This window comes from Papio anubis, chromosome 5 (genome assembly GCF_008728515.1).
Source record: "Papio anubis isolate 15944 chromosome 5, Panubis1.0, whole genome shotgun sequence".
NCBI classification, from domain to species: Eukaryota; Metazoa; Chordata; class Mammalia; order Primates; family Cercopithecidae; genus Papio; species Papio anubis.
Genome location: NC_044980.1, coordinates 162300841 through 162316475, shown reverse-complemented (window position 1 = coordinate 162316475; position 15635 = coordinate 162300841). Strand labels below are relative to the sequence as shown.

Sequence of the window (15635 nt, the reverse complement as noted above, 5' to 3'; positions counted from 1 at the left end):
AAGGATGGAGACTGAGTCTATCTTGTTGACCACTGAATTCCCAGCACCTGGCCCACAGTAGAAGTGCAATCGATATTTATTGAACTTTTAAGAAACGCTCACTGGACTGAAGGGATGTGAATGAACACGAAGGGCAGCTATGTCCCTTCTTCTGGCTATATTCTTTCTTGCATTTCTCAAGATTGCTTCAAGAGACGCTGACCCAGCTTAGCTGCCAATTTTGATTGCAGCCATCAAGTGCCGTGTGACCCTTTGAGATGGATTCGTACCTCATCTGGGGCCCTGCCATCTGCTGACATGTTTGAAAACACAAGCTTCAGCCAACACCAAGTGTTAATAGAGTTTGGACAAGTGACTGTATAAGAGGAACAAAAGCAATAATGGAGAAAGAATGTAATTGCCCGAAGCTCACTTCTCCAGTCCCTGAGCTGGGTTTTGGAGAGTCTCCACTCCAGGGGGAAACAGAACTAGCCGGCAGGTCCACTTTGGATTCAAGTGAAATGCGCTCACTGAAACGCGCAAGCAGAGGAAGTCTCTGGACAGGTGTTGACAGCCTGAGCACTGAGGCAGCATCCTGACACTGCATCCACAGGGCGACTGCAATGACCCAGCAGAAGCCTCTGGCAGCCACCCCAGAGCTCAAACCCGGGCGCTAGTCAGCAGCGAATGAGGCCAAAGAATTATAGCCAGAGGGAACCTAGAAGGAGGAGGTGTTCCTCCACCCACCAGGAGAGAGCAGAGGAATCACAAGAACAGCTAACCTCTGCCAAACACTTACCGCGTACCAGACACTATTCCAAGGGCTTTACGCACAGTCACCCATTTAATCGTGAATCTGCAGTTCTTGGGGTGTGTATGATTATTATTGTCTCTGTTTTACAGGTGAGGAAACTGAGGTAGTGCAAGATCAAGTAAACATCCTGGGGTGAACACAGCAAAGAAGGGGCCAAGTGAGGATTTCACCCCAGACAGGCTGGCTCCAGAGCACACGCTCTCAGCCATGCACCACACTCACATCGCCTCTCATGAGTGGAGATGCATTTGGCCCCGGCACTGTGCCAGGTGCTTCAGGCCTCTTGCTGGACCATGATATCAACTTTATGGGCTGCATATTGTAGTGGTCAGTTTTTAACGAGTCAATGACATGCCCAGTCAACAAGAGGAAACTTAGGATTCCAATGAATTCTGTAAAACAGTGATTCTCAACTGGGAGTGAATTTGCCCCACTGGAAGAGACATTTGTTGATGTCTGGAGACATTTTTGCTTGTCCCAACCTCGGGGAGGGGAGTCGGGGGTGTCAGTGCTACTAGCCTCTAGTGACTAGAGGCCAGAGATGCTGCTAAACATCCTACAGTGCACAGGACAGCCCCATAGCAAAGACTTTCCTGGCCCACAGTGTCAATAGTGCCAAGGTTGACAAATCCTGCTCTGAAACATCATGCTGGATTTCACTCTCTCCATTCTAGTACTCCTATAGGCACATTCACACTCACATTCTCACACACTCCCGGACTCACACATGCACACACACACTACAGAGCTGGAAGAAAGTTTATGGTGAAATCAACCAAATCAGCCCTCCAGCCCCAAATGCAGAGAGTATCTGGCGCTCTGCAGGATCCTGCAGGTCAGAAAAGTGGGGTGAGAGGGGGTGACTCCTGCTCTCCTGAGCTTCCGTGAAATCTAGTTGAAGAGACAAAATAAACACACAAGAAACAAAGAGCTGTCTTCAGAAGTGAACGGCTAAACTGCAAGTCACAGCAGCTGTGGGCTCTCAGAGGGAAAAAGAGGCCCCACTAAGGAAGTGAGACTGGAGGGAGAGGGAGGGGCAGAGACTGGCAAGGGGAAGAACTGGACTGAGAGCCCCCAAGGAGGTGGGGAGAGGTTGTGACAGCAGGGAAGAGAGGGGGGAACCAGCTTGATGTGCGAGGGATGGATGGCAGGGCCATCTGAATGGAGTCCCAGGGAGACCTGGTGAGCTTAGAACAGCGACCATCTGCAGGGGTCCACCGTTTGGAGACGAGTTCAAGAGTACTCTATTGCTGTGCTAGGATGCTCTCACAGGACCTCGCCTCCTGACAGGGAAAGGGATGGGGTGGGAAGATAAAGGCAAGATGGGGCAACTCAGTCCATCTGAATCCTGTAAGGTCACCAGAAAATTTTAAAACCTCCAGCCCCTACCCTTTACCCATGCCCTTCCCCCTCCACTCATCCACCCAGCCATTCATCCAACCATCCATCCACTCACCCACTACCCACCCATCCGTCTAATCAACAACTATCCATCCACCTATGAATCCACCTCTTCATCCATCCAATCAACAACCACTGGGCACCAGCTCTGTGCTGAAGAATAAGAACAGACGTGGCCCTGCCATCATGGAGCTTACATTCTAGAGGTGCCCAGATCATTCAACGCAAGGCTGCAAGGAAGTATGAAGGGAATGACAGCAGCTGTAGTAACTTGAAGCAAGGGTGGACTGCCCCCAACCCATCCAATGGGGACATCAGTACTAATAATGGTGCTCTCCGCTGCCTCATACAGAAAGAGAGGTTATGACTGAACAGTAAGCTTCCTGAACTATTGTATTCACCTCTGGGCCCAAATACCCAGCTAAGGACCATCAGTCAGCGCAGGCTTATTGAACTTAATTCATCTGAACAGACTATAAGAATTGTTTTCTGACTCTTGACAAGCTTCAAGAATTCATACCATGGGCAGAACGCTTTGGCTATGTCTATTGTATTTGTTTATTAAATAGTTACAGAGTAAAATGAGCACGTTTTACCAGGGACCTTAACTGGCTTCCATGAATGACTTTTGGTGACACTGCAATGCAGAACTGCCCATGTGCATATTTTTGTGGGAAGAAGGGCTTCTAGCTGCCACAGGATTCTCAAGGGGATGTAGGCTACAATAATGATTAGTTTCTCTGACCTCCCACATTCCTGCTATTGCATTGATGCTGAATAGACTCAAAGTTAACCCTCCATACAGCTCTGCTCTCCAACAATGTACCAGCTAGTGGGGAAGATGACATACAGTTGACTAACTAAAAGACAAAGTGAAAAGGGGCAACTTCCATAAAATAGAGGGGGTGAGGTATGATAGAACTGCCTGGAACAGGCTGCATTTCAGTGAGACCTCAAAGATCTATGCCTCAGTTTCCTCACCTGCGAAATAAGGACAGAAGTTATTTTTCTTAGAGTGTCTGTGAGGGCTAAACATGATAACACAAGGGCTTTGTAAATGTACCATGTACTATGGTACTGGTACCAAAACAGACATATAGACCAATGGAACAGAACAGAGACCTCAGAAATAACACCACACATCTACAACCATCTGATCTTCGACAAACCTGACAAAAAGAAGCAATGGAATACAGTGGAATGGTGCTGGGAAAACTGGTCAACCATATGTGGAAAACTGAAACTGGACCCCTTCCTTATATCTTATACAAAAATTAACTCAAGATGGATTACAAACTTAAATGTAAAATCCCAAACCATAAAAACCCTAGAAGAGGCTGGGCGCGGTGGCTCATGCCTGTAATACCAGCACTTTGGGAGGCCAAGGCGGGCGGATCACGAGGTCAGGAGATCAAAACCATCCTGGCTAACACAGTGAAACCCCATCTCCACTAAAAATACAAAAAATTAGCCGGACATGGTGGTGGGCGCCTATAGTCCCAGCTACTCCGGAGGTTGACGCAGGAGAATGGCGTGAACCAGGAGGCGGAGCTTGCAGTGAGCCGAGATTGCGCCACTGCACTCCAGCCTGGGCAGTAGAGTGAGACTCTACTCTAAAAAAATATAAATAAATATCTCAAAAAAATAAATAAATAAAAATAAAAAACCCTAGAAGAAAACTTAGGCAATACCAATTAGGACATAGGCATGGGCAAAGACTTCATGATGAAAACACCAAAAGCAATTGCAGCAAAAGCCAAAATTAACAAATGGGATCTAATTAAACTAAACACCTTCTGCACAGCAAAAGAAACTATCATCAGAGTCAACAGGCAACCTACAGAATGGGAGAAAATTTTTGCAATCTACTCATCTGACAAAGGTCTAATATCCAGAATCTATAAGAAACTGAAACAAATTTACAAGAAACAAACAACCCCATCAAAAAGTGGACAGAGGATATGAACAGACATTTCTCAAAAGAAGACATTTATGTGGCCAACAAACGTGAAAAAATGCTCAGCACCACTGATCATCAGAGAAATGCACAATGAGATATCCATCTCATGCCAGTCAGAATGGCGATTACTAAAAAGTCAAGAAACTATAGATGCTGGTGAGGCTGTGGAGAAATAAGAATGCTTTTACACTGTTGGTGGGAATGTAAATTAGTTCAACCATTGTGGAAAACAATTCCTCAAGGATCTAGAACCAGAAATACCATTTGACCCAGCAGTCTCATTACTAGGTATATACCCAAAGGAATAGAAATCATTCTACTATAAAGACACATGCACACGTATGTTTATTGCAGCACTATTTACAATAGCAAACACTTGGAACCAACCCAAATGCCCATCAATGATAGGCTGGATAAAGAAAATGTCGTACATATATACCATGGAATACTATGCAGCCATAAAAAGGAATGAGATCATGTCCTTTGCAGGGATAGGGATAAAGCTGGAAGCCATCATCCTCAGCAAACTAACACAGGAACAGAAAACCAAACACTGCATGTTCTCACTCATAAGTGGGAGGTGAACAATGAGAACATATGGCCACAGGGAGAGAAACATCACACACCAGGGCCTGTCGGGGGGAGGGTAGGGGGGTGTGAGGAGGGGAGAGCATTAGGACAAACAGCTAATGCATACGTGGCTTAAAACCCAGATGATGGGTTGATAGGTGCAGCAAACCACCATGGCACATGTATACCTATGTAACAAACCTGCATGTTCTGCACTTGTATCCTGGAACTGTCAGTAAAATTTAAAAAAAAAATGTACCATGCTACAAAAGGTGAGGCAATGGTATGATTTATGCCAACGTCGATGACTACTTAGATCAAGGTTTTCACTAGGGAAGACCTCGATGCAGTTCTCATTCTTCTAGCTATTCAGACCAGAAACCTTGGCGTCACCACTGGCTCCTCTCTCCTTCTCATACCCACATCCATTCCAAGAAGAAAACCCCATTTGCTTGACCTACAACACATACATCCCGAATCTAAGCACATCTCACCGTCTCCACTGTTCCCTCCTGCTCCAAGCCACCGCCATCTCTTGCCTGAGTTATCACTGTTGCTGCCTAACTGGTCCCCCTGCTACCACATTTAATTCCTCCTGATTAATTCATCATAAAACTACTATGCTCAATCCTTTTAAAACATAAGACAGGTCGTTCTACAATTCTACTTCAAACCCTGCAATGTCCCCCTCCCTCATTCAGAGTAAAAGCCTCACAATACCTACAAAGTACTGCTCCCTATGACCTCTCTCAGAGAATCCATTTCCTACTGCTCTGTGCGTTGCTTACTCTACTGCAGCCACACTGGCCTCCCACACATCAGAGAGGCTTCCTCCTCTTTACATTGGCTATCCGTTCTACTTGGAAGGGTCCTTGCCTGACTGCCACCACCAGGGAAGCCAGCAGCAAAAACCCACTTTCCAGGAAACCCCTCAAGGTTCAGCTGACACTGGGATGGCCCTGCTGCTGCAGCCCACCATGTCAGTCAGGGTGTCACTAGGCCTGGCATTGCACCATTTAATTCAACCAAACAAATGCCTATTGCCCCACTCAGACCCTGTGCTGTGACAATGTGCACATCAGACTGTCCACCTATGTCTCCATCCATCATCTTAGCTTAAGCTGTGATCCAAGGGGCCATGTGCTGTCAAGGGAACTGAGTGCCCTAGAGCAGGGGTCCCCAACTCCCCAGGCCACATACCGGTACCAGTTGGTGGCCTGTTAGGAACAGGGCTGCACAGCAGGAGGTGAGCAGCAGGCAATCCAGCATTGGCCTGAGCTCCGCCTCCTGTCAGGTCAGCAGGGGCATTAGATTCTCACAGGAGCAGGAACCCTATTGTGAACTGCGCATGCGAGGGTTCTAGGTTGTATGCTCCTTATGAGAATCTAATGCCTCATGATCTGAAGTGGAACAGTTTCATCCCAAAACCATCCCTCCCACCCCGCCCCACCTCCTCATCAGTCTGTGGAAAAATTGTCTTCCACCAAACCAGCCCCTGGTGCTGAAACGTCTGCAGACCACTGCCCTAGAGTGATGAACGGAGAGGGCTCTGGGAAGTGCCCACGTTAGCAGTCATACTTTCTCCAGCCTCAGTTTCTGCCACCATGACTTTAAACCAAAGCAGAAGCTGACCCGGTGGGGGGCAGGGAGACAAGGAATGACTTTCTCCAAGGAGAACTAACAACAGAGTAAGACTTAAGCAGCCCACAAACTCAGCCTGTTTTTCAGTTCACACCCATTAAGGGAAGGGGGAAGAAAGGAGAAAGTGCCTATTAAAGGGAACATTTGTGGTGTCTCTATCCAGACTCCTCTGGAGTTGCGTGGTGATAAGCACTATCATTCCCCATTTGCAGAACGTATGCTGCAGAGCACAGACTGCGGCACCCATGTGTAATTGACTATTAGATTAAAGGCCTGTAAGCTTTAAAAAAACAAACAAACAAACAAACAAATCCAAAGGTCCAGAAATTAGCAAAGCAGTATGGTGACTACATTTCCTCTCTCAACAGACAGCAGCAATAGGATGCTGATCTCAGGAGGAAGCAGAGCTTAGAAAACACAATCTGTCTTCAAGGCTCATTCAAATGCAAACATTATGGTTAGGGGCAAGATGTCCACAGACTAATGAGGTGCCCATATAACTACGGATTAGGACAGTCTCCTTACATGAACTCAAACAGCCAGCCCAGCAGGCACTCCTAAACAGCCTCAAGTTGCTGAAGCATCTGAAAGTAGGAAGCCCCGGCACCTAAGAATTGGTGGTAGGAAGGAATTAGATGTCTAATCGGTGTATTTTTGTTTCACCAGACTAATTTCTGGAGACCAGTCCAAAGGTACAGTCAGCCACTGTAGCAAAGATGGATGTATTAATATCCCTCCAAGCACTGGCTTTGGAATTCTTTTCCCCATTGCGCCTGAGAGGCCTTCTCACATCATCTAATTCAAGACCATTCCTAATATTCTCACTCATACTACAATAGCACATATCACAATTTGTAATTATATGGTTACTGATTTATTCATGAAGTTCTCTTTCATCTTCCCTACTAGACTATAGGCCCCAGAAGGATAGGGGCCATATTGGCCTAATTCTAGTAATCTCAGTGACTAGCATAATGCCTGGCACACAGACCCAACAAGTATTTAAGAAGTTAACGAAGAATGAATGAGTGAACAAATGGACAAGTTAATGAGTGAATGATGCTCTCTTTTCAACTGTTGCTTTTGGCAATAAAAGCAGGATAATTGGTCCCTCTGTAGTGAAGTTCTGCCCTGGGTGTGTTTGGAATGCAGGTTCCACTCAAAGATTCAGTCCCCACCCATGGTTCCTGCTAGATGAGTAGCAAGCCACGTGACCCCACCTCATAGTCACAGAGAATTAGACCTGCCTGGGGCAGCATCTTCACCAGAGTGAGGCCCATTCTTAGGCTGGCAATGACCTCTGATTTGGGTGGTCTTTCTTACAAAGGGAAACCAAGCTGCCACTCCCTTCTATTGGGACTTTGAACAAATAAACACACAGAAGATTAAGTGGATGCTTGACTTGCAAGGTTGTGCAGAGAGGGGTGGGTTGCATCCTGGGGTCACCACTGTGGTGTTAGAGTATCAGCTATGAAGAGCAATACAATCAAAGGGAGGTGGTGGGGAGAGAAAGGAGACCAGAGCCGGCATGCTCAGAGAAGCTGAGAAGCCATGAGAGGAGAGGCAGAGGATTCGAGGGTTGCCTCAGTTCAAGCCCTTTCCGAGGCCTGGCTCCTCCTGTTTCCTGGATTTCCATGTGATTCTTCTGACCCTAAAATACACCACTTCCCCCTGCTCTCCCACAGATACATACCACACACATTTTCCTTGAACTGGTTTGACTAGATTTTGTTCCCTGCAACAAAAATCCATGCTGCAAATGACGCCAGCACACATTGCCCACTCCAAGTCTGTCAGTGTGCATGGATCAGCTCTGTCCAGGGTACTGGGCTATGACAGCATCACCCACATCCCTGGACCACGGGCTGGTCATGGATTCCTCCATATTCCCCAACCAAGATGTGAAAAAGATCCCTTCTCTGCTTCTGCAGAGCCTGTTATAGTTTGAATTGTGCCCACCCCCTCCAAAAAAAAAGAGACATTGGAGTCCCAACTCCCAGTACCTCAGAATATGATTTGGAGACAGAGTCTTTACAGAGGTAATCACATTTAACTGAAGTCACTAGGGTGGGCCCTAATCTGACTGGATATCTTTTTTAAAAGGAGAAATGTGGAGACAGACACGCACACAATGAGAATACCACGTGAAGATGGAGGCAGAGATCAACGCGATGCTTCTGCAAGCCAAGGAATGCTGAGGATTGCCAGCAAACCACTGGCAGCTGGGGGAGAGACCTGGAACAGATTCTCCCTCACCGCCCTCAGAAGGAACCAACAGATATTCCTCAACACCACACACTGGTGTAAAACCATAGCTAGAGAGAAGCTGCATACAGAACAGGTTTCTGATCAAAACGTGATCAAAATATGCCACTTCCATAGGGCATATTATTTTGAGCTGGATGCACATAAGAATCAACAGGTACAGAAAGAAGCTTTCCTGGATATTTATTTATCTGAAGAAACTCCTAAGAAATAAGGACTGCCATAAATCCCCTCTCCCAGGAAAGTTTTATGACCATGAAGAAGACAAAGTTGGCTCCAAGATGGACCTGCACAAATAATCCTTTATCTTCCATTAGATTCCCCATATATTTCCCTTCCCACAGTTTGCTGCCCTTGGAAGCCTAAAACCCTCCTTTGTCTTGCTACTTCTCTAAACCTTTATTGTACTTTTGCTAAGATGCTGTATAAGCTCAAGTTCAAACCAACCCTTTGAGTATTCCATATGTAAGCAGGATGTACATGCTAATAAACTTGTTTGTTTTCTCTTGTTCATCAGTCTTTTGTTAGTCTAATTTACAGAAAACCCAAGATGCAGTAGCAGAAAGAAGTTTTTCCCTCCCCTACAAGAATAGCTAGAGTCCCACACAAATCTGTCTGGGAGGCTCAGCTTCAGGGTAAACAACTCTTTTCTACCCTCACCCTTTGTCTCAGGACTCCTGCCTTGAAGCCCTCTTTATAGTCCCAAAATACCATGCCAGAAGCCACAGATTATTTGTCACAAACTTATGTCCCCACCAAAATTCTTATGCTGAAGTCCCAGTATCAGCATCTCAGAATGTACTCCTATTTGGAGGTAAGTGCATATTCAGAGATAAAGGGGTGATTAAGTTAAAATGAGTCCTTTAGGGTGGGATGCTAATCCAATATGACTGGTGTCCTCATGACGGGAGGAAGAAGCAGCAAGGGTGTGCCTGCACAGAAAGCAATGAAGAGGCAGCAAGACAGCCATCTGCAAACCATGGAGACAGGCCACAAGACAAGCCAACACTGCTGGTACTTTGATCTTGGACTTCCAGCCTCGAGAACTGTGAGAAAATACATTTCTGTTGTTTAAACCACCCAGTCTGTGGTATTTTGCTATGGCAGTCCTAGTAAACTAACACATCATCCTCAATATTCTTCCTCCTCTCCTTAGTTATGAAGAGAACTCCTAATTTTTAGCTGGGTACATGGCTGCCTACATTACAGACTACATTTTCTAGCTTCCCTTGCAGCTATAGTCAGTCATGTGATTACATTTTAGCCAATAGGAGGTAAGAAGAAATGTCAAGTGTGCCTTCAGGTAAATGTCTTTAAACGGAAAAGTCATGACCTTCTTTTTCCTGCATCCTTTTTGCTGGCTGGAAGTTGGACCTGATAACCGAAGCTTAAGCAGCCTGTGTGGCTCAGAAGGCAGAAGTCACATGCCAAGGATACAGTGTGAGATACAGAATGAGCCACCTTACCACCTCTTCACAGACCATTTCTGAGCTTTCTATGCAAGACATAAATAAACTTGCAGTTTAGTTAGGCCACAATTTTGCAAGTTTACTGTCACCCTTAGTCACACTTAACCCTAACTGATACTGTTAGTTTCTCTTTCTACCTCCTCCTTTTCTACCCTTTCCTCTCTCCTGAAAGGAGAAAGCTCTCTTCACTGACAAGAGCCTCAGGCAGAGTGGATTAACCTAGTAAAAGTTAACAGGAAATGTTGATTATAAGTGACCTCCTGCTAGATTAACCAGGCAGAAAGTAGACAGGTAAAACTGTTACCCATTTTCCTTCTATTCTAAGTCCAATCCCCACTCTTGTCCTAATTAACTATTTAACTTCTTCCAGATGACACTGCTCAAAACCTCCAGTGCTCACTGAAGGAAATCCAAACTTCGAAGCTTGGCACTCAGAGCCCTTCACAATCTAGCCATAATCTACCTCTGCAATTTTTTTTAACACTAAAAGCAATACTAAAACCAAAGCAGAATACTTATTGTTTGACCCACACACTGCAGGGATGCCAGCTCCCTGCCTTTACCCATGATGTTTCCCTTCTAGATGCTTTTCTGGTGCCATGACCTAGGGTCTGAAGACAATTGAATTTAAGGCCCAGCTTCATTGCTTCCAAGTGATGTTAACTTGGTTACTGCATCTGTAAAGTGGGAATAATACACTGCCTCACATGCGGGTTCTGAAGTCAGACACAGACTGCATGACATTTGGTCTTGCAAACCATGAAACACTACAGTCTCATAAGGCATGACTGTCCTGAATCTGGCATTAGGGTGCATCTTGGTGCTGGTGTCTCTTGGTTCTGAAGCTGCTAGGTAAGCCCCTTGACCTCAATCTCTAATTCTCATTGAGCCAGCACACTACTAAATGCTTTCCATGCATAACCCCATTCAATCCTTACAAGAGTCTCATGAAACCTGCATTATTATTAACATTCCCACTTTATAGATGAGGAAACAGACCCTGATTTCAACTCAGTTCTGACTTCCCAGTCTAAGCCTCTAGCCTTCCACATAACTCCTCAAGGGCAGAAGCTGTATCCTTCCTTACTTTGTAACTGCCCGTTGAGGATATGAATTATTATTTGTTCTCTGGATGGGAACCATTCATATCAAAATGCCCCCCACTCCATGCCCGGTGCCCAGTAATTGAGTGGATAACTACTGATCTCTCCAGGGCAGTGTTTCCCGAACAGCGGCCTGGGGACCCCCTGCATCGAATCCCTCTGGGCGCTTGGGTCTTCCAATGCCTCACCTGCTAAATCTTTGTTTCTGAGATGGTGTCTGGTATCTGCCTGTGTAGGAAGCTCCAGAGTGACTTTTTAATTGATATTGAAGTTTGAAAACCACAGTGAGTCCATGAAGATTGCACCACGGATGCCACTCAGAGAGAGTAGCAGCACCTGAGGCCTCCCTTCCCCCAGCCACCACTTCCGCCCCTGAGCTCCAGGCAGAGGCCTCTGGGAGTTTAGATGGCTGAGGCTGACAAAGCTAGCTTCTGGGTTACCCTCAGACCACCTGACGGGAGCCTTTTTCCCCAGAGGCTCTTAGGGGCTGAGTAGAGAACCCCACCGTCCAGCCCCATCCCCCAAGCTTGAGCTGCCCTCTGGATGCCCTGCCAAATCGGGAGTCACCTGACCCAGAAGGAACAGACAGGGGAAGCAGGCAGATGGGTGTCGCTTTGGAGGGGGTGGAAGTATGCATGGTGGGCAGGCCAAGGCTGAGCCTGAGGAGAGTGGAGCTCCCTCTATAAGGCCAAGTCTCCCATGCGGCGAGTTGGGGCACTCCTGGGGACGATGAGTCTGGCGAGAAGAGCTGAGTTGTCAAGCTCAAGTCTTGACCCTATCTCAAAAATGCCTCAGGTTCCCTCGGCAGGCGAGAGGGCGAGGGCTGTGCTTAGCGCGCGGGGTGGGGTCCCGCCGTCCTCTCCCCGAGCCTCGGCTTTTCCGCCCCGGGGCCCCGCCGCAGGCTGCGCCCTCTGACCTGCAGGCGGCGCGCCCTGCCCACCCCGCGCGGCCAGCCCCGCAGCATCCTCCTGCTCGCGGCTCTCCCGCCACCTGTCCCGCTCCCTGCCGCGCCCTGGCGCCCGAACCTACCCACGCCGTGCCGCTCCTTGTCAGCTTTACGCCAGGGGGCCATGACTGAGCCGGGCCTCGCCTCCTCCCGCAGGGAAGCCGGCAGGGGGTAGCTGGGCGCCGCTGGGCCCCACTTCCTTCCTCTTTTCAAACTCCTCTCAGGGCCCGCCCTCTCCTCCCTCCCCGGGACTCCCCGCTCCCTCCTCCCTCCCGTTGGGCAGGGGCACACTAGAAGGCTGGTGCCCCGTAGGCTGGGACACGCCACCCCACCCCACTTCACGCAAAGCTTGGGGACCACTCCCACCTTGTCTCCTCCCCAGGCGAGGGGGCAGAGGCCAGTCCCCACCTGGGGCTCCCCAGACCGCCACCGCAAGTGCAGAGAGTTTTCTGATTGCCCTGCCTAGGGGACTGAACAAACCATTTCCTTAACTCCCCTCAGCGTGAGCTTTGGTGTCAGATCTGGGTTCGAATCCAGACGGGGACAAATGAATTCATTTTTCTAAGCTTCAGTTTTCTCATCTGTGAAATGAGATACTAGTACCTACTTCATATGATTATTCTAAGGGTTAGAGAGGCAATGTACACAGCAGGTGACATGGAGGTGGATCGTTTACAGCCGACTTTTTTTTTTTTTTTTTTTTTTTTTACGGAGTTTCTCTCTTGCTGCCCAGTCTGGAGTGCAAACACGATCCCGGCTCACCGCGACCTCCGCCTCCCGAGTTCAAGTGACTCTCCTGTCTCAGCCTCCCGAGTAGCTGGGATTACAGGCATGCACCACCACGCCCGGCTAACTTTGCATTTTCAGTAGAAATGGGGTTTCTCCATGTTGGTCAGGCTGGTCTCGAACTCCCGACCTCAGGTGATCTGCCAGCCTCAGACTCCCAAAGTGCTGGGATTACAGGCATGAGCCACCGCGCCTGACCCATTTACAGCTTTTTATCGTTTTGGTGCCACAAACCCGTTGGAAAATCTGGTATAAGCTCTAGAAGTTTTATTCTGAAAATACGTAAATACACTATTTACCAACATCACTGCAAGGTGAAGGGTGCTGTCACAGCCAGCAATAGTGGGCCCCAGGAAAAGAGCCCTAGAGTTAGGCTAATGGAGACATTTCCTCGAAAAATCTCATTTTTTGCTCTGGGAACAGATTCTGTCCAGAAAAAAAATCATGTCTGATCCACAGTGATAAGGCTGAATTTAAGTTTTGCTGAGTTTTCTTTCTTTATTCATGACTCTCATTACCCCTTTCTGCCTTACACTGAGAGTCATTAAGATACATAGGCAGTATCACAGCTGAACTGGAGTGACAAAAAATTATTTCGTTTTATCTGCAGTTATTTTCTTTTCTGTTTTCTAGCAGCGTAAGTTAGGTAATAATGTCTTGTACAGACAGCAGTGGCATTAGGGTTCCCCCAGATGACCAGAATAGGAGATTATATATACACATACATATATATACATACATACATAAATGCATACATATATATTATACATATACATATATACGTGTGTGTGTGTGTGTATATATATATATGAGAGAGAGAGAGAGAGATTGGGGATTGGCTAATACAATTGTGAGGCTGTCAGGAAGAGCAGTTTGGAAATTCACAGGCAGGAGCTATCCTCAGGAGGAATTTCTTCTTTTTCAAGGAACCTCAGTTCTATTCATAAGGTTTGTCAACTAATTGGATCACACCAACCCAATTTATTGAGGATAATCTCCCTTAATTGAATTTGATGGATGATAGAAGATGTTAATCACATCTACAAAGTACTTCACAGCAACACCTGTGAAGATTGTGAAGCTTGGTGTTTGATTGCATAACTGGGCCACAGCCTTGCCAATCTGACTCACAAAACTAGCTAACACAACAGCATTACAAATTGGGGCTATACAATAGAGGTTGGCAAACATTTTCTGTAAAGGCACAGATAGTCAATATTTTAGTCTTTGCTGTCCGGAAAGCAAAATCAAATATATATGTAAGATGAAGATACTTATGTAAAGAAAGAAAACAAGCTTCTAAAAATTTTTATTAATAAAATTCAAAATATGAGGTGAATGAATATTTTTTGTAATACTGGCTTAGTAGGGCCCAAAAAAAATACAATGGGAATGATATCACATTTCACCTTATTGGAGTTCAAAGTTAATGTGCCTTATTGAAATTGATTCAAATGTTCATATGTTAATGCTGATCTGACAGGATATTTACTTCCTATTTCTGAAAAAAATGTTTATTAAATGGGCAATGGTTAAAAGTCCAGAAGAGCTAATAAAATTAACTTTTGATACCACTGATTCAATAACATCACAGATTTAAATATTTTCCACAAAGTACCTGATGGTGAATATTACAATTAGTAATCATAGGCTTTAAATATCTTACATTTTCACCCACTTTCTAAATTTGTTCCAAAAGCCTTTTTCTGCTCCGTAGATATTTTTTACTATGAACAGTTGCAACACATCTTGGCAGATTCCACTTCAGGTCGTGTTGAATTAGTGTTTTCTCATTTTCTTTTAAAATAATCTTGCCCATAGTTCTTCTACACAGGCTCTTCATAGAAGCTATTTCTTCATTCACTTCAAACTCAGCACTGACTCCTCAAATAAACAACTGAGCTGCATTGGTAATATTTGTCAACAAGAGCTAAGGAAAACCACTAGAAGACATTTTAAAATTCACTACTGATGCTGCTGTCAATGTTCTTAACCAAGCAATCAGTGTCACCAAAAGGCTAATAGTCTTAAACTAATTTATTTTCACTGGATATATTCCATCTGCTGCTATAATCAAACATGATTTAATGAACTCAACATCAATAAAATATTTTGCCTTGCTTGCATAACAAGCCACTTGGAAACTTATTCTGGTTGTAGTCTCATTTTCATTTTTTATTATTTTAAAGAAATTGTGCTGTGATGAGATATTGTTTTAAATTTTCTAATTTTTCTGGTCATTGCTTTTGTGTGAGTTGGAAAAAATGTGATGAGTGCTTAATCTATTATATTGTTTGGAGTGTCAACATGTAATAAACACAGTGCTTTCTCTTCTGCTTTGTTTGTTTTGTGCTGCTATAACAGAATGCTACAGACTGTGTAATTTACGATGAACAGAAATTTATTTGGCTCACACCTCTGGAGGCTGGGAAGTTAAATATCAAGGGGCCAACGTCTAGCAAGGGCATTTGTTGCTGTGCCCTCTCATGGTGGAAGGTGACAGAGAAAGAGCCAGAGAGCAAGATAGGCCAAACACACCTTTACAACAAACCCACTCTCACAGTAACTAACCACTCCCTCAATAACTAACTCACTCCCACGATAACAACATTAATCTATTTATGCAGAGCCCTCATGATTAACTAATTACATCTTATTAGGCTCCACCTTCCAACACTGTTATATTGGGGATTAAATTCCT

The 15635-nt window shown here is 45.7% G+C and overlaps 1 protein-coding gene across 5 annotated transcripts in view; it reads right to left on the bottom strand.

Moving 5' to 3' along the window:
* The window catches only part of DOCK2 (dedicator of cytokinesis 2), a 433369-nt gene extending 421005 nt beyond the window's left edge, over positions 1-12364 (bottom strand). For 4 of the 5 annotated variants that reach the window (XM_017960117.3, XM_021940247.2, XM_021940248.2 and 1 more), the window contains exon 1: positions 12232-12363. In XM_017960117.3, coding sequence (XP_017815606.1) covers positions 12232-12274 — 43 coding nt within the window. In that variant the 5' untranslated portion in view covers positions 12275-12363. Of the gene's footprint in view, positions 1-12231 lie in introns of all 5 variants that reach the window. The other variant, XM_021940250.2, reaches the window with a different exon arrangement.
* Between the last annotated feature and the right edge of the window lie 3271 nt (positions 12365-15635).